At 39.0% G+C, this 20,547-nt stretch overlaps 1 protein-coding gene across 1 annotated transcript in view; it reads right to left on the bottom strand.

Annotated features, from left to right (window-relative positions):
* gnrhr4 (gonadotropin releasing hormone receptor 4) overlaps window positions 1–20,226 on the bottom strand; it is an 88,490-nt gene extending 68,264 nt beyond the window's left edge. The window contains exons 1-2 of the mRNA XM_061925243.1: window positions 20,153–20,226; window positions 17,334–17,922 (exon numbers count right to left, since the gene is read on the bottom strand). Of these exons, the coding sequence (XP_061781227.1) occupies window positions 17,334–17,922; window positions 20,153–20,175 (612 nt within the window). The 5' untranslated portion in view covers window positions 20,176–20,226. The remainder of the gene's footprint in view (window positions 1–17,333; window positions 17,923–20,152) is intronic.
* Window positions 20,227–20,547: the final 321 nt, after the last annotated feature.

The raw sequence follows: 20,547 nt of genomic DNA, 5'->3' as shown, positions 1-20,547 counted from the left end.
GGATGGAAACGGACTATTCCGGACAAGGCTTGCAGGTAGGAACATATTTATTACTCTTCTCAAAACTCAAAGTACTACAAAAAACGGAAAACAAGGCCAAGGCACAACGCGCTGATCGCACTTGGAGCTAAACTAACACTTAGCATAAACTATAACAAGGAAAACTTACGAGCTGTGGCATGGACAAACAAAAACTTACGTATACAAGGCATGAAGCAAACACTTGGCATAAACTTGGAATCAGACATGAACCGAACAATGACGCCAGGCCGACTGACTTTCTTGATTAGAGCCAGGTGAACGTCCCGAACACCAGCGGCAGGTGAAAATCATACGCAACCATGACAACCAAAACAAACAAGAGTGCACAAAAAACAGGAACTATGGAGTTAAACTAACAGAACATAACGAAAACATGATCCGGACCACGGATCATGACATTTTCCGGACTATAGAATGCACCAGTATATAACTTAGACTTAGACTTCCTTTTTATTGTCATTCAAATTTGAACTTTACAGCACAGATAAGAACGAAATTTCGTTACATAAGCTCATGGTAGTGCAGGATAAAAAAGAAAAAAGGTGCATATATAAATAAATAAATATATATAAATAATATATAAATATATATATATATAAAATAAATATATGTATATAAATAAATAAATAGATTACTGTACAGATAAATATATTGCACTTTTTCACATGCGTCCACGTTTATGGATGTATGTTATATTGTCTTTTTTATTCCAGCGAGTTAATCCATTTTGGGGGGAGTTGAGGGGATAATTGAATTATGATGCGTTCAAGAGTCTTACGGCCTGAGGGAAGAAGCTGTTACAGAACCTGGAGGTTCTGCTTCGGAGGCTGCGGAACCTCTTTCTAGAGTCCAGCAGTGAAAACAGTCCTTGGTGGGGGTGGGAGGAGTCTTTGCAGATTTTCTGAGCCCTGGTCAGGCAGCGGCTTTTTGCGATCTCCTGCATAGGAGGAAGAGGAGTCCTGATGATCATTTCCGCGATCCTCACCACTCTCTGGAGAGACTTCCAGTCTGAGGCATTGCAGGCTCCAGTCCAGACAGAGATGCTGTTGGTCAGCAGGCTCTCTATAGTGCCTCTGTAGAATGTGCTGAGAATGGGGGGAGGGAGCTGAGCTCTTTTCATCCGACGCAAAAAGTGCATGCGCTGCTGAGCTCTTTTTACAAGAGTTCCGGTGTGTATAAGCCGCACCCATTAAATTTTAGAGGAAAAAGATCCCACAAAAGTTTCCATATATTAGCTGCATCGGACTATCAGCTGCTGATATATACGTTGTGAAATTGGTTTTTTTACACAAAGTTTTTTTAAATGTTAGTTTACGAACCTTAATTGTTTCTTAATGGTGTCTGTAACACGGTAGTAAAACAGCTAATCAAACAAAGCAAAAGTCCTCCCCATGAGCGCACTAGCTGCGGAAGCTAGCTCTCCAATCAGCTAAACAGACTCAGTAACTCCACAGTGACGTTTTGGGGAATTTACTGAGGAATTTGTGAAACCGAAACAATACAAAAAGAATGTCATTGTAAGTTAATAATGCAAACACAGACACTTGTAAACGTGTTAGTGTTTTAGCTAATGCTAACGACGCTATTTTGATTATATTACGAGAGCACGTACCTTCTACACTTCTACAGACGTCACACATGGGACGGTTTAGTAAGTATAAACAGTTTTAGGTATATTGTAAAACTTATAAACATTGCTTAGAGTGATGAACAGAGAATTCATACAAGTAGAAACGCTATGGACGGCGAGAAAAGCGAAACAGCACTTTTATCAATCGATCAATCAAAGTTTACTTATATAGCCCTTAATCACAAATGTCTCAAAGGGCTGCACAAGCCACGACAACATCCTCGACTCAGATCCCACATCAGGGCAAGAAAAAACTCAACCCAATGGGAACAACGAGAAACCTTGGATGTGGGGATCCCCCCCTCTGTGTGATCGGCGCAAAGGATGCCGAGTGGGTACAGTTAATCATGTGAGAGTCCAGTCTTGCATGTAGAGGGTGCAGAGACGTCACCGACTGATGCATAAGGAGTGGTCACCCCGACTTCATGTGCAAGTCCAGTCCATAAGGAGACCAGCTAGGGATCATTTTGAATGGACTTCTACTTCCGTCTGTCTTTGCTTGTTTTTTATTAAACTATTTGCATTATGGCTGTCAGCTAAGAAAAATCCATAAATTAGTAGCACTGTTTTATAAGATGCAGGGTTCAAAGCATAGGGAAAAAAAGTAGTGGCTTACTTACAGTCCAGAATTTACGGTAGCTTATGCTGTTATATTGACATACTTAGTTGCTGCTGCTGCTGAATCACCTTTAAATTGGTCAAATCTAATTCTAGATTATATAAATTATGCCTCTCACCTGGATAGTAGAAGGTTGTGGACATAAACCGAGAAGTTGCTCAACTTTGACATCGAGCTCATAGAGAGAAAAACACAAAAAGACGCGCATTTGCAGCAAATTTTGTTGTGAACCTCTGTGAGGATTATGTTTAATTCTTCATCTAAACGGGAAGATATGAATATCCTATCCTTCGGTATCCCAGTGAGAGCGGACATTGTACAGTAAGTGATTGTTTTATTATGTTTGTAGTTTGTAGTTCTTGTTTAGCATTCATCAATACTGCTACTTAATGCTTAGTCTTTGACTAAAGCTGCACTCTGATTCTCAAACGTGTAGAACATCCTCTTTATATTCAGGTTCAAAAATATGAGATTATTTGTCCCAAAGTAGTCTCTGATGTCTCTCACAAAGTATGTCATGATTTGTAGTGTTGTTGTTGAAGAGAAAAGCAAACGTTGTGATGCGTGTGTGAAATGAATACATATGCATCAAATGAGCACAATACGTAAATATTGCATGTGCTTGTTCTTTGTTTACATGTGTTACATTAAATATATACTGTACTTACAGCATGTATAAAAAACATTATTGGAGACTTCTGGATGTTTGATAGAGCGCTTTATAGGCGGAATAGAGTGATTCCCATTGGCTCTATCTGTTGTTGGCGTTCATTTAGAATGCATAATAAAAACATATCTTTTTGTCTTAGCATAAGGATTGTGAATGATAGGTGACGTTCTGAAAAAGTTCCCCTTTAAGTCAAAGTATCATGAAAATCAACTACATTTGCACACAAAAAAATGTAATATTACAAGAATACTGGCAATATTTGTAGTTGTAAATGTATCTCCTAAGAATACTGTAATTCTCTAAAATAAAAGTTTTAAAACTACAAGAAAATTTTCACAAACTGACTAATCTGATTTTACAGTTCATGAGGACAAAATTTAACTTTTGAGGCTTGGGTCACAATTTCTAGAGAAAGAACTCCATGAGAAGAAAGTTGTAGTTATAGAAAGTGGTCTTTTTTAGGAGAATAAAGATGAAAGATGAATCCCTCGTTTATTGTACACAATTGGTTCGGGCCTGACCGTGGTAAATTTGTGCGAAATAGGATTCTTAATAATTATTTAAATTAATAAGAACTTGATCATTAAAATTGTGTAAAATCGACCTTCTTAAAAAAATGTTTTTTTTATTCAACTTTATTTGAGCCCTCTCGACAAGGGATGGGTACCTTTTATATTTGAACCGATACAGTACACTGTTGAAAAAAAAAAAAAACATCCGCACAATTTATAGTAAAATACCTGCAGCTGTGGTTGCCAGGAATTCCCTGTAAAAAATACAGAGAACCCACTTTGTCACGGGGAGAACATGCAAACTCCACACACAAAGTCCTCTAACCCGGGAATCAAATCCAGGACCTTCTCACTGCGAGTCACGGCCGCTAATCCCTGCCCTACCGTGCTACACTGTCACCATCACTAGTATCTGCAAAATGCCTGTGTTTCGGAGACATGTGAACGAAACATGAGGATTTGAACTTGAAAGTGTTTGTACAACCTTTCACTGGACAACTCACAACATGGCCTTCGGCAACAAGTGAGCTGTCAAAAATGCTCCGTATCTGTTAAATATCTGCTTGCAAGCAGTTCCAACACACAGAGTGGTTCATTTTCATGCAGTTTACAATGAAACACATAGACATAACCCTCAATAACTGAAACCACTTGCCACAAAAATACAAAAAGACATGTTAGCCAAAAGTGAACTAGACTAATGCTTTAACACAATCCCCTAAAAACAATTAAAGTATGCTGTAAATGTAAATGTACAATATGCAAAATCTTTGATTTAGAAATCATAATAATACATTACAGTATTTGCAAATACATTGCACACATTTTTTTTTTACATTTTCACAATAAAGTCGAGTTTTTTCTACGTATTATAACCATAGTCATTTAGGGTATCTACTGTTTCTTGGTTTGCAGGAATCCACTGCATTTACTACCGTGATAAACAATTTTTGATTTTACACTGTTTTACTGTTGCTTTTTTAACAAATGCTTCCCATAGTCATTTTTTACAGTGTACCAATTCCGAGTTCCTTGTAATTGATACCAGTACTGAACGGTACTGATTTTCTGGACATTTGTGTGTGTTCATGTGGTAATAAATGTTTGTTTTTTTGTAAAAGGTCATACCAATGCTGATACTGGTACTTAAAATGTTCAATATCATTGAATGATTACATTTTTGATCACAATTATAATCAGACAAAACCACAGGTGTACTCAAATCAATTAAATATTTGAATGATTTCCTTATTCCCTTGTATTTCATACAATAACATAAAAACAACTCAATATGAGCAAAAATTGTCATTGGCTCTGATTTGAATCCTTTGGTTTTTACCTCTTATGTACAGGGACTTATTTACTAAGGTTTTGAACATGAACAAAAATCACAAAAAACTATTTTGCGGTCATAAAAAATATCAATGTAATCACTGTAGTATCGACCACATGCTGATACTACACTTGGTGTCATTATCGTCGATATTTGTATCGATCCGCCCTCCCCTGTTAACATTCAAGAGCTCTAGTTTAGCAGTTGGCATTGATTGATTGATTGATTGATTGAGACTTTTATTAGTAGATTGCACAGTACAGTACATATTCCGTACAATTGACCACTAAATGGTAACACCCAAATAAGTTTTTCAACTTGTTTGAGTCAGGGTCCACTTAAATTGATTCATGATACAGATATATACTATCATCATAATACAGTCATCACACAAGATAATCATCAGGGTGTATACATTGAATTATTTACATTATTTACAATTCGTTGTTGTTATCAGTCATCAACAATTGAGAACAGAGAAATGGATACTGAAACAGTGGAGGTCTGACTTGGTAGGATATGTACAGCAAGTAGTGGACATAGAGAGAGAGAGAGAGAGATCAGAAGGCATAAGAAAAAGTATCTACATTTGATTATTTACGGGGAGGGTGTTAGTTTAGGGTTGAAGTTGCCTGGAGGTGTACTTTTATTGCGGTTTTGAAGGAGGATAGAGACGCCCTTTCTTTTACACCTGTTGGTAGTGCATTCCATATTGATGTGGCATAGAAAGAGAATGAGTTAAGACCTTTGTTAGATCGGAATCTGGGTTTAACGTGGTTAGTGGAGCTCCCCCTGGTGTTGTGGTTATGGCGGTCGTTAAGGTAGTAGTTTGACATGTACTTTGGTATCAGGGAGGTGTAGCGGATTTTATAGACTAGGCTCAGTGCAAGTTGTTTTACTCTGTCCTCCACCCTGAGCCAGCCCACTTTGAAGAAGTGGGTAGGAGTGAGGTGTGATCTGGGGTGGAGGTCTAGAAGTAATCTGACTAGCTTGTTCTGGGATGTTTGGAGTCTAGATTTGAGGGTTTTGGAGGTGCTAGGGTACCAGGAGGTGCGTGCGTTATCGAAAAAGGGTTGAACGAGAGTTCCTGCTAGAATCCTCAAGGTGCTTTTGTTGACCAGAGAGGAGATTCTATAGAGAAATCTTGTTAGTTGGTTGACCTTTTTGATTACATTGGTTGTCATTTTATCACAGGAAAGATTACCCTCTAGAATGGAACCTCGGTAGGTGACCTCATCTTTCCTGGTGAAAACAATGTCACCCACTTTGATACTGAAGTCATTGACTTTCTTAAGGTTGATGTGGGACCCAAACAGGATGGATTCCGTTTTACCCAAGTGTATGGATAGTTTACTGTCAGCGAGCCAGGTGCAAGTTCTACAGAGTTCAGCACTGAGGATTTTCTCCAACTTGACTTGTCCCTGTCTGATACCAGCAGGGCCAAGTCATCCGCAAACAAGAACAATTCACAGTCGCATGCCGATGACAAGTCGTTTATGTATACTAGGAATAGTAAAGGTTCTAATATACTGCCTTGGGGGACTCCACAGCTTACTGAGGGGGGGGGGGGGACACGGTGCCGTTCACCTCTACCACCTGTTCCCTCCCCTCCAAGTAAGTCGGACTGTATCCTTCTACGGAGTGTTGTGTGCAGCATGTTTAGCTATTCTTTCTCCTCCAGTGATAATGCTACTTGTAGGAAACATTTCTTTGCCACAATGGAGACGGGGATGAGAGACTTAAGATGTCAAATATGCAGGACGCAGCTCGAATGTGTCATCACCATGCATTATCACGATATGACGTAAGTATAGACGTTCTATCATCGGCCAAATGTATATCACACATGGTTTATATTGCGCAACCCTAAACTGAATCACACAGGATTAGTGTGTTATTGGGAATATATGTACTTTTTAATCTAGAGCACTATCCTCTCAGGAATACATGTCAACATACACCCAAAACCCTACTATTTTTTGCCTTTTCGCTGGAGATGCCAGCACCTCCTGATGTGTCTTCTAAATGTGAAACTAAATACTAGGACATGGCAAGCTTTTCTTGGCACACAATTTTGCCGTGTACGAAAAGCCCCGTGAGGAATACAAACCCTGTTTCCATATGAGTTGGGAAATTGTGTTAGATGTAAATATAAACGGAATACAATGATTTGCAAATCATTTTCAACCCATATTCAGTTGAATATGGGTTGAAATTTGATGTTCAAACTGATAAACTTTTTTTTTTTTGCAAATAATCTGTCACGACTAGGACTGTGGCATGATTTGTTCTCCCGTGGTACAAATGATTTGGACCAGACATGGCGTGAAGGTGAATACATTTTAATTCTAACTCAAAAAAATACAAAAAGGTATAAACAAAAGGCACTCACAGCGGAGGTAAAACAACTTGGCTATGAAAACAAATACTTGCACGTGGGCAAAAAAACTAAGGACATGAACAAAAGTCGCTAACTGTGGCATGAATCGAAAAAACTTACTTGGACATGGCATGAAGTGCGCAGAGGTAAACAATAAATGCGGATGTCGCCAGGCTGACCAACAGAAAAAGAAAAGCTTAAATAACAGACATGATTAATGAAAACTGTGGACGTTGTGTCCTCCGGACCAAAGAGGAAAAGAACCATTCGGATTGTTATAGGCGCAAAGTGGAAAAGCCAGCATCTGTGATGGTATGGGGGTGCATTAGTGCCCAAGACATGGGTAACTTACACATCTGTGAAGGTACCATTAATGCTGAAAGGTACATACAGGTTTTGGAGCAACATATGTTGCCATTCAAGCAACGTTACCATGGACGCCCCTGCTTATTTCAGCAAGACAATGCCAAGCCACGTGTTACATAGTAAAAGAGTGCGCGTACTAGACTGGCCTGCCTGTAGTCTAGACCTGTCTCCCATTGAATATGTGTGGCGCATTATGAAGCCTAAAATACCACAACGGAGACCCCCGGACTGTTGAACAACTTAAGCTGTACATCAAGCAAGAATGGGAAAGAATTCCACCTGAGAAGCTTCAAAAATGTGTCTCCTCAGTTCCCAAACGTTTACTGAGTGTTGTTAAAAGGAAAGGCCATGTAACACAGTGGTGAACATGCCCTTTCCCAACTACTTTGGCACGCGTTGCAGCCATGAAATTCTAAGTTAAATATTATTTGCAAAAAAATAAAGTTTATGAGTTTGAACATCAAATATCTTGTCTTTATATCCTAAATGGGTTGGGCGATATGGCTGAAAACTGTATCACGATATAAGTGTTTTATATCAGTCGATATTAATAAGTGTTGATATTTTTTATGACCTATCAAAAATAAGGACCAGGAGAGAGAGATATTAAATGTAAACATTTTTATTTAAAATGTAATCTTCATCTGATTATAATCTCCTCAAATATTAAGGCAGAAAGGAAAGGAAATGTCAACACAAGCTTGGAAAATCAAACAATGTCAACAAAATTCTAAAATCACATTGAACACTCAACAATAAACTCTTAAACGCTCAATAAAGTTTTACAAATTAGTGTAAAGAGTGGAAATGTAAACGTAGAAAGCTGAGAACTATTTTCTGCAGGGTTACTGCCAGGAATATGTGCTCTAAAGGGTGAGCACGGCTAAGGCGGTCTGGTATTACCAGGATTGCCATGCATAATTTACAAACCACTACTACTACTACTACTACGACAGTCCGTTTTAAAAAACAAAACAAAAAATGCCATACTGTCAAGGTGACTTTTCCTGTTTTATCGACAATTTATTCGCTCTCTGCAGCACTCATTTTTACTTTTTCCTCTCACTCCATGCAGAGAATCAACCGCGAGACAACAGGATGGCGCAACCAAACTTGATGGTTGATACAGTTAACAATTGGCCGTTAGCGTGTCACTCCCGCTGGTTACCAGAGAGCGAGTGGCTTTGTTCATGCAACCAACCTTGCTTTGCAAATTCCCGCTTCTAACGGGGAAGAAGAGAAGGGAATAATCAAACGTTTTATCCAACACATTTTTTTATTGATATCGATTACGTGTCTATCGCAATTAGGGCTGCAACTAACGATTAATTACTTCGATTAATCGATTAATAATCGGATAAAAGAGACAAACTACATTTCTATCCTTTAGAGTATTTTATTGGGAAAAAAACAGCATACTGGCACCATACTTATTTTGATTATTGTTTCTCAGCTGTTTGTACATGTTGCAGTTTATAAATAAAGGTTTATAAAAAAATAAATAAATAAACAAAATTTTAAAAATTGCCTATGCCCATACGCATAGCATAGATCCAACGAATCGATGACTAAATTAATCGCCAATTATTTTTATAATCGATTTTAATCGATGTAATCGATTAGTTGTTGCAGCCCTAATCGCAATATATATTGACATTGTTTCATCTCCCAGCCTTAATCCTAAATTAGCTCTGCTGTTCTCAGGTCACGGTCGGCTTTTGAAAATCCCAAATTTCTCCGTAAAAAAAAAAAATTCATTTTGAGCGCTCTGGACGAGAGCGTTGTCATAATTTAGAGTATTTTCTCAAATCTCGCCATGAGGGAAAATAAAGTGGACAAAAGTTGTTACTTCTAACCTTTCCACAAGTGTGGGCAATCAACTAGTTACAGACTACATTGTAGAATATAAAATATTCTTATAATTTTTTTAATCACTTTAAATGACATTGTTTGCTTTGTCTTACCGCTACTTACTGACTTCAGTTTCCCGAGCTAAAGCTTCTATAATCATCAATACAATGAAAGTAAAAACGAGGGTTTCAGGGAAGTGGAAAATGCAGTCTTGTAATTAACTTCATCTGCCAACCCCAGGATAATCTTCCTTGTGTATTCAAGAGAAAACAATAGCACGTTAAGTCGTTCTTTTCCTCAACCTACAATGCTGATTGATAATAAAGCCTATTGTCATAATGTAGTTGAACTTTTCACCCAGGTCATTGTGGCATTGAGCTTCTTGGTGCAGTAATGTCGTCTAAAAAGCACTCTTATTCTGGCCCTAAATACAGATTTGTCTTTAGCATATAGTCCGGAATAAGCATATTTAGACCAAGTGGTGAGGGTTACTTAAAACAACTCAAATATTGGTTGGGATTTAAGTCTAATTTTTGTATTTTTTTTAATTATTTATTGTAGGAACCAAAAAGGAAGACATCAAGCAAACAATACCCCGAGTACCAGATGTAGGGTTGTCCTGATACCAATATTTTGGTACCGGTACCAAAATGTATTTTGATACTTTTCGATACCTTTCTAAATAAAGGGGACCACAGAAAAGTGGCAATACAGGCTTTATTTTAACAAAAAATATTAGGGTGCATTAAACATATGTTTCTTATTGCAATTGAAGAACAATTTAGTCCTTAAATAAAATAGTGAACTTAAAGTTAAAGTTAAAGTACCAATGACTGTCACACACACGCTAGGTGTGGTGAAATTTGTCCTCTGCATTTGACCCATCCCCTTGTTCACCCCCTGGGATGTGAGGGGAGCAGTGAGCAACAGCGTTGCCGCGCCCGGGAATCATTTTTGGTGATTTAACCCCCAATTCCAACCCTTGATGCTGAGTGCCAAGCAGGGAGGTAATGGCTCCCATTTTTATAGTCTTTGGTATGACTCGGCCGGGGTTTGAACTCACGACCTACCGATCTCAGGGCAGACACTCTAACCACTAGGCCACTGAGTAGGTATCTATACCTACTCACTATATATACTAGACTAAGGCTGCAGCTAACGATTATTTTTCTATCGATTAATCTATAGATTATTTTTTTCGATTAATCGGTTAATCTATAGATTATTTTTTCGATTAATCTATAGATTATTTTTCCTTTTACCGATTTTTTTTTTTTTTTTTAAATGAAGATGAAAAAATAAATGTAGGCCAGTTTTTTCGAAAGCCATGACTTTTATTTACAAAAAAAAAAAGTATGGCCACTCAATCAACATTGACAACAACATGACAAAATATTCTGTAACAATGTAAACATTTAAAACTTTTAACATTTAACAAAATTAAAAGTAGCTTATTTTCTTTTTAATGTGCAAATATAAAAGTAAACATCCAGTGCAAATCTTAATATTCTGCAATAGTATAAGCATTTCAAAAGTAAAAGTATTGCTTATTTTGCTTTAAAATGTGCAAAAATAAAGATAAACATCCAATACAAAAAAGTGCAAAACGAAATATTCTGTAACAACAGTGTAAACATTTCAACAAAAGTAAAAGGATTGCTTATTTTACTTAATAACACAACAATGATAGTATGATTAAAGTGAAAGTTAATTGTTGGTTTGTACATAGTATATGTAACTGTTAATGTTGTAAAAGGTATTTGCACAACTAATTAACGTTAGCGTTAAAGAGGAGCGCGTCTTTGTAAACACTGAACAGGCAGGCCAAACGCGCCTCTCAGAGCGAAACGGTGCTTTAGTTTATGAATTTACAACGCAGATACAAATGACACATTCATGTTTTTGTGTAATGATGACAACGTATACTCACGCGGACGATTGACTGGTTGATGGCGATGGCAAGAACGCTGTCGGGTGTTTTCTTTTCAAATGTTCGTTCATAGCCGTTGTGCTGCTATGATAGGTCATTTCCGCTCGACACAGTGTGCATACAACAACATTATTAGCAGAGGTGGGTAGAGTAGCCAGAAATTGTACTCAAGTAAGAGTACTGTTACTTTAGAGATGTATTACTCAAGTAAAAGTAAGGAGTAGTCACCCAAATATTTACTTGAGTAAAAGTAAAAAGTATGTTGTGAAAAAACTACTCAAGTACTGAGTAACTGATGAGTAACATACACACACATATCATATATATATATATATATATATATATATATATATATATATATATATATATATATATATATATATATATATATATATATATATATATACATACACATACATTGATATATACAGTATATAATTTATATTTATTTATTTTGCCGTTTTTGTTTACATGTTAAAGGTGTTTTAATGAATATACATGCATGTTTAACACATATAGATTCCTTTCTTTCATGAAGACAAGAATATAAGTTGGTGTATTACCTGATTCTGATGACTTGCATTGATTGTAATCAGACAGTAGTGATGATAACGTCCACGTTGTCAAATGGAGGAGAAAAAAAGTTCCTCCTTTCTGTCCAATACCACATGAAAGTGGTTGGTTTTTGGCATCTTATTTGTCCAGCTTCCATATTCGTTTTTATACACTTTACAAGAAATACATTGGCGGCAAACTCCGTAGCTTGCTAGCTTGTTTGCGCTGGCTTTCGGAGACTCTTATTTTGAAAGCGCAGGCGCGATGGAGCGGCACTTTTATTGTGAAGACAGGAACTGTGCAGTCAGTCTTAAGGCTTTTGACGGGATGTACGGTTGAAATAAAAAAGGGTCTTTTTTCCTTCACACTTTTGATTGATTGATTGGAACTTTTATTAGTAGATTGCACAGTACAGTACATATTCCGTACAATTGACCACTAAATGGTAACACACCAATAAGTTTTTCAACTTGTTTAAGTCAGGTCATGTGACCACCTGGCTCTGTTTGATTGGTCCAACGTCACCAGTGACTGCATCTGATTGGTGGAACGAAGTGAAACGTCACCAGTAAGGCAGGCACTTTGGAGGTCTGTCTGACAGACCAAAACAAACAAAGCGTGCATTAACAGATCGATAAAAATTAGTAGCGAGTAGCGAGCTGAATGTAGATAAAAGTAGCGGAGTAAAAGTAGCGTTTCTTCTTAGGCCGTTTATTGAAATACTCCCATACTTTTGACGACTTTTGGCGTGCTTTTTTCCCATCGCTCGCACCGCTCGCATCGTCTGCTTTGCGCTCCGCCATGACGGTAGTGTGACGTAAATATGCGACGCGTCGACGCACAAAAACGGTGTCGACGTATTTACGTAACCGATGACGTCGACTACGTCGACGCGTCGTTTCAGCCCTATACTAGACAACTTGTATTTTAGTAGTGAGTAAGCCAACAAAGGCTCCTAATTAGTCTGCTGACGACATATTGTGTCATTTATCATTCTATTATTTTTGTCAACATTATGAGGGACAAACTGTAAAAAATTATTATTAATCTACTCGTTCATTTACTGTTAATATCTGGTTATTTTCTGTTTCAAAATGTGCTATCTACACTTATGTTAAAATGTAATAAAACCCTTATTATTTTGTTATTTGATACTTTACATTAGTTTTGGATGGTACCACAAATCTGGGTATCGATCCGATACCAAGTAGTTACAGGATCATATTATAAGTCCCCATGTGTCTAGGAATGTATTTCTTGGATTTATGAATATAATGTGAATTTTAAAAAAAAAGGGGAAAAGATTTTGTGACAATAAAAAATATCGATGTAACCATAGTAGTATCGACTCGATGCGCTCTTGTACTTGGTATCGTTACAGTGGATGTCAGGTGTACATCCACCCATGGCATTTGTTTACATTGTGACGCCGGTGAGCTAGTGTAAGAAACATACTTTATTTGTCGTGGATTTTAGTTGCTAGCTAGCTCGCCATGTTTTAAAGCATCTCTTACTGAGGGCGTTTCAGTGTTATAACTTCACATTTATCTTTAGTTTTTAGACCAAAATGTGCCCATTCTTTCTTTTCTGTCTACACACTGTGTCTGCTTGTAAGTACTCCGTGTGTGTGCGCTGCCAAACATGCTCCTCTGCTCGTAAAACCAGCAATGTCACGACGTGATGACGAGCGCGCCGTCATGCCTGTTAAAAATAATAATAATAACAATTGGGAACTGCTACTTTTCAAACAGAGTATAGTACCGTTTTTGATTCATTAGTACCGCGATACTATACTAGTACTGGTATACTGTACAACCCTAACCAGATGGATGTTTCAATTCAAGGTTATAAAACTCTCTTTCCATGCAATGTGAAATTAAGAATTGAATATAAATGTCTCTATTATATGACTGCAGTTCATTTATATTCATATGAACATAAACTAATTGTTTAGGGTTTATTAAATGAAATTGTCACGGTGCGGCACGGCGTTGTTGGCGTAACCCCAGGTTGCAGAGACAGGTGAAGCAATGTGTAGGTAAAAGTCCTTTCATCGACAAACTCAGGAAGCGCCAGCGTTGCCGCGACAGTGAACCATCAAAGGAAGTAGAACTAAGAAATTAGAGCGTAAACAAGAAAATATATAAACAACGCTCGAAAATAAATAACATTATTTATTGCAACATTTAAAAATGAGCTGTTTGTGATAACTGCTGTCCAGTTGTTATATCTTATTTTACTATCACAACTCGGGGTATCATTTGCAGGTATGACATTAAGTTGCAAGTCCAAGACAATAGATGGCAGTAGTGTATATATAGTTTATGGTGTGTTTTCTGTTGCACTCTAAAAGTGTTAATACTGTAAGTATTGTACTTATTACACACCAGCTGTTTGAGTGTAACGTGCATTTAGTTGTAGTTTTCATTAACAAATTTGGAGGTGTTAAAATCGCCATGTAAAATTGTTATTGCTAATTAGTAGCATGTCAGTAGGAAAACCAATGTATATTAGCATCAAGCTAGCACATTTTTTGGAAAAGTGGAGCCTTACTTTACTTACGTTGGAGCGTTTTGAGTCGATTTCTTAGTTTGCATTCAGAATTGCCTCGAGGTAGTTTGGTTGAGTCTACTCTCAGTGATGCTGGAGTGATCGCCACGCGCCAAAGTGCAAAGAAGCGGCCATTGCACGTGACGTCAAGCGCAATCTAGCCTGCTCGGTGGCCTTGTGGCTAGAGTGTCCGCCCTGAGATTGGTAGGTCGCGAGTTCAAACCCCGGCCGAGTCCAAAGACTATAAAAATGGGACCCATTACCTCCCTGCTTGGTACTCAGCATCAAGGGTTGGAATAAAGGGGTTAAATCACCAAAAATGATTCCCGAGCGTGGCCACCGCTGCTGCTCACTGCTCCCCTCACCTCCCAGGGGGTGGAACAAGGGGATGGGTAATTTCACCATACCTAGTGTATGTGTGACTATCAGTGGTACTTTAACTGTGGGATGTGGGATCTGAGCCGAGGATGTCGTTATAAGACACTTGTGATTTAGGGCTATATAAATAAACTTTGATTGATGATTGATTGATTAACTTTAACTTGAATCTATACCGAAACATGGCACCGTTGTATTTTTCATGAAACGTTGCTCGATAGGACCGCTGCCAAAAAAAGTACCGGGTTCGGTACCTATCCCGGCTTATATTCCGATTAGTGACTGAGTATAGGAATCGGCTAGGAAAATATTTCATATGAAGTGTTCTGACTAGAGATGTCCAATAATATCGGACTGACGATATTATCGGCCTAAAAATGCTTTAAAATGTAATATCGGAAATTATCGGTATCGGTTTCAAAAAGTAAAATGTATGACATTTTCAAACGCCGCTGTGTACACGGACGTAGGGAGGAATACAGAGCGCCAATAAACCTCAAAGGCACTGCCTTTGCGTGCCGGCCCAGTCATATGATATCTACCACTTTTCACACACTCAAGTGGATGCATGCCTACTTGGTCAACAGCCATACAGGTCACACTGAGGGTGGCCGTATAAACAAGTTTAACACTGTTACAAATATGCGCCACACTGTGAACCCACACCAAACAAGAATGATAAACACATTTCGGGAGAACATCCGCACCGTAACACAACATAAACACAACAGAACAAACACCCAGAACCCCTTGCAGCACTAACTCTTCCGGGACACTACAATATACACCCCCCCGCTACTCCCTTCAACCCTGCCCACCTCAACCTCCTCATGCTCTCTCAAGGAGAGCATGTCCCAAATTCCAAGCTGCTGTTTTGAGGCATGTTAAAAAAAATAATGCACTTTGTGACTTCAATAATAAATATGGCAGTGCCATGTTGGCATTTTATTCCATAACTTGAGTTGATTTATTTTGGAAGACCTTGTTACATTGTTTAATGCATCCAGCGGGGCATCACAACAAAATGAGGCATAATAATGTGTTCATTCCACAACTGTATATATCGGTATCGGTCAGTGACGTGCGGTCACTGGAGGGGCCTCACCTGCCATCATGGAAAGAAAAAAAATGTAAAAAGAAAAACAATTAATTAAATTATTATATGTATTCAGTGATTATACTATAAAGTTATTTTCCATTTAACTTCACCAGTTTTAGATTATTTTTATTCAAAATCGCTGAATTTTCACATTTGCCATTCAAATACTGAGAAGAGACTTGCGGTGATCAGCAGCCAGTTGAGGCACGTCACTCAGTGCCTCAACATGGATTGCTGACTCGGCTAACTGCTGGCCTGCTGTGCAGTGAGACCGTATTGCTATATGAATTATATTATACATTTCCATAGTTTAGTTAGCTGAGGTATATAATGTACAGTGTATTTTGTCAACAACTGTATGTGTGTAACGTATTTCTTGTGCTGCGCAATCATAAAACTGCTGCGAAGACGCACTGTGTGAGGCTCCTAGTAATCCCGCTTCCTGGTGCCGGTTAATGCACTTCCGCCGCAGAACGCACCCCCCGACGGGAGCGCCACACCAACCAAAGCCCACACCCAAACCCCCCACGTGCAAGACCGAATCCACCCAAAAAAAGTCACTTAACAAGAAGCCAAAAAGTGCAAAAACAAAAATGCTCGCGCCGGAGGAGCCGTGAACGACTGCAGGGACACAACATTCGGTACACCTGCAGACTGCAGCACGGATTTCATATTTCATTCATTCACAACTCCTCCACTTATAAGTAAAGGTAAGACCATAATAACGTTTTTTTTAATTAAATGTGATTTTTTGTGTGCTACAGTTTGTATGTGTAAAGTTAAAGTTAAGTTAAAGTAGCAATGATTGTCACACACACACTAGGTGTGGTGAAATGTGTCCTCTGCATTTGACCCATCCCCTTGATCACCCCCTGGGAGGTGAGGGGAGCAGTGGGCAGCAGCGGCGCCGTGCCCTGGAATCATTTTTAGTGATTTAACCCCCAATTCCAACCCTTGATGCTGAGTGCCAAGCAGGGAAGAATGCTGGTATGAGCTTTTAAACATAACCCGTTAACTGCTGCCAATCAAATGGTGAATAAGATACTCTTTAGGGTTCATATGTTTGTAAATCTGACTGTGATGAAGTCAGTGCCTCACCAGCCATCAACCTCACCGCACGTCACTGGTATCGGTTGATATCGGTATCGGTAATTAAAAGTTGCACAATATCGGCAAAAAAGCCATTATCGGACATCTCTAGTCCTGACATTTGACTTTATCCAGCAATTATTTGGGTTCTCATTCAAAATGCTTTAGATGTTTCCCCAAATATCCTGCTGTGTCCAAGAATGTGAAAACAAATAGATTTTTCTCGGTATTTGGATCGATCTACTTATTTTGAAAAGTCTGCATTTCCGAGTTGCAACAGGCCTTTTAGCAGCAAAAAAAAGATTGGAATTGACGCCCAGCTGTCCTACCTGAGGAAGCGCGAGGAAGACGCTCATGGTCCAGGCCACAGTCAGCATGATCTTGCTCCTGGTCTTGGCCTCCCTAATGCCCAGAGGGTTCAAGATGGCCGACTGCCTGTCCAGGCTGATGACCACCGTGACGAAGGCGCAGGAGTACATGGCCACCAGCTTGAGGAACATCAGCAGCCGGCAGGCGGCGTCTCCCGCCTGCCACTGCACGGTGATGTTCCACACGGCGTCCACGGGCATGACGATGAACGTGACCAGCAGGTCCGCCACGGTCAGGTTCATGATGATAATCCTGACGTGGGACTTGCGCCTGCCGCCCTTGCCGGCCGCCCACAGCACCAGCAGGTTGCACACGGCCGACACCGCGCACAAGCTGAAGGTGATGATGACGCGCACCTTGGCGGCCGTGGAGAAGGTGGGCAGCTGGAGCGCGTCCTCCGCCAAGGTGGCGTTGCAGGCGGCGACCGGGCAGCTGTCGTTCGCCGCCTCGGGGTCCTCATGCTGGTGGAACATCGCGCCGAGACGGGTGGGTTTGATCCAAGGACCCGCGCCTGTTGCCTGCATCCACCTGCGGCCGGGAGCGTGGGAACTGCGAGAAAAGTGCAACAGTTGAGAATGTGCTGGAAAGTATTATTTACACACGCCGTCTTTAAAAGAACCAACTTAATTTACAAACCCCGTTTCCATATGAGTTGGGAAATTGGGTTAGAGGTAAATATAAACGGAATAAAAATGATTTGCAAATCATTTTCAACCCATATTCTGTTGAATATGCTACAAAGACAACATATTTGATGTTCAAATTGATACAAAAAAATGTTTTTGCAAATAATCATTAACTTTAGAATTTGATGCCAGCAACATGTGACAAAGAAGTTGGGAAAGGTGGCAATAAATACTGATAAAGTTGAGGATTGCTCATCAAACACTTATTATTATTATGCACAGGTGTGCAGGCTAATTGGGAACAGGTGGGTGCCATGATTGGGTATAAAAACAGCTTCCCAAAAAATGCTCAGTCTTTCACAAGAAAGGATGGGGCGAGGTACACCCCTTTGTCCACAACTGCGTGAGCAAATAGTCAAACAGTTTAAGAACAACGTTTCTCAAAGTGCAATTGCAAGAAATGTAGGGATTCCGTAATATCATCAAAAGCTTCAGAGAATGTGGAGAAATCACTCCACGTAAGCGGCATGGCCGGAAACCAACATTGAATGACCGTGACCTTCGTTCCCTCAGATGGCACTGTATCAAAAACCGACATCAATCTCTAAAGGATATCACCACATGGGCTCAGGAACACTTCAGAAAACCACTGTCACTAAATACAGTTTGTCGCTACATCTGTAAGTGCAAGTTAAAGCTCTACTATGCAAAGCCAAAGCCATTTATCAACAACATCCAGAAACGCCGCCGGCTTCTCTGGGCCCGAGATCATCTAAGATGGACTCATGCAAAGTGGAAAAGTGTTCTGTGATCTGACGAATCCACATTTCAAATTGTTTTTGGAAATATTCGACATCGTGTCATCCGGACCAAAGGGGAAGCGAACAATCCAGACTGTTATCGACGCAAAGTTCAAAAGCCAGCATCTGTGATGGTATGGGGGTGTATTAGTCCCCAAAGCATGGGTAACTTACACATCTGTGAAGGCACCATTAATGCTGAAAGGTACATACAGGTTTTGGAACAACATATGCTGCCGTCTTTTTCATGGACGCCCCTGCTTATTTCAGCAAGACAATGCCAAGCCACATTCAGCACGTGTTACAACAGCGTGGCTTCGTAAAAAAAAAAGAGTGCGGGTACTTTCCTTGCTCGCCTGCAGTCCAGACCTGTCTCCCATCGAAAATGTGTGGCGCATTATGAAGCATAAAATACGACAGCGGAGACCCCGGACTGTTGAACGACTGAAGCTCTACATAAAACAAGAATGGGAAAGAATTCCACTTTCAAAGCTTCAACAATTAGTTTCCTCAGTTCCCAATCGTTTATTGGGTGTTGTTAAAAGAAAAGGTGATGTAACACAGTGGTGAACATGCCCTTTCCCAACTACTTTGGCACGTGTTGCAGTCATGAAATTCTAAGTTAATTATTATTTGCAAAAAAAAAAAAAAAAAGTTTATGAGTTTGAACATCAAATATGTTGTCTTTGTAGTGCATTCAATTGAATATGGCTTGAAAATGATTTGCAAATCATTGTATTCCGTTTATATTTACATCTAACACAATTTCCCAACTCATATGGAAACGGGGTTTGTATATATTATATATGTATTTAAAAATATTATGACAAGCGGTAGAAAAGACTTAGACTTAGACAAACTTTAATGATCCACAAGGGAAATTGTTCCACACAGTAGCTTAGTTACAAAGGATGGAAAAGATGGAAAGGACAATGCAGGTATAAAATAGACTAAAAGCAATATAAAATGTAACATTTATATGTATTATTTACATAATATATGTACAGTATAGGATATATACTGATATATTATATGTTTGTATCATATATACAATATATAACAATTACCATGTACAATATTACAGTATATGTAACAGCTGCAGCATAAAATAGAGAGTAAATCTCTAAGAGTAAAATGGATTATTATATGTATATTTTTTTCTAATAAATACAATATCAAAAATAAATAAATAACCCAATTTAGGTTATTATTCATGTGTTGGTCCGATTAAAAACCCAAGAGATATGTAAAATATTTAAATTAACTTTTTTTTCAAAATAATCCTGATAACCTACAAAACTATACTCTTCAGTAAATGACAATATTAATACAAACAAAAAAAAGACTATTTACCTGAAATGAGGGTCTGTGCGCATGGATTAGGGTCTCACAGAGTGTTTCCACCGCAGTGTGTGTCGGCAGCTTCCTCCATTGACTGTACTGAATTCACATGAGCGTCTTAAAGCGTGCCAAAAATCCATTGACCGGAGTGGGAGGGGCGTGTGTGTGTGTATGTGTGTGTGAGAGAGAGAGAGAGAGAGAGAGAGAGAGAGGAGGGTTGCATGCTTGTCTTTTTCCACATCAGGCATTGATGCGTCTTAATATGCACATGAGCCTCACAAAAGTGTGGTCTGTTGTCTCATAAACATCACTGACTTTACAGGCAGGGGTGATTACAGTATTCATGCACTTGCACGTATTATCATCTATTGTAAGTCAACGGGGACCCCAAAAAACACAATAGTGCG

The sequence above is a fragment of the Nerophis lumbriciformis genome, linkage group LG29 (assembly GCF_033978685.3).
Source record: "Nerophis lumbriciformis linkage group LG29, RoL_Nlum_v2.1, whole genome shotgun sequence".
In the NCBI taxonomy this organism is placed as follows: Eukaryota; Metazoa; Chordata; class Actinopteri; order Syngnathiformes; family Syngnathidae; genus Nerophis; species Nerophis lumbriciformis.
This window is presented reverse-complemented; position numbering and strand designations above follow the sequence as displayed.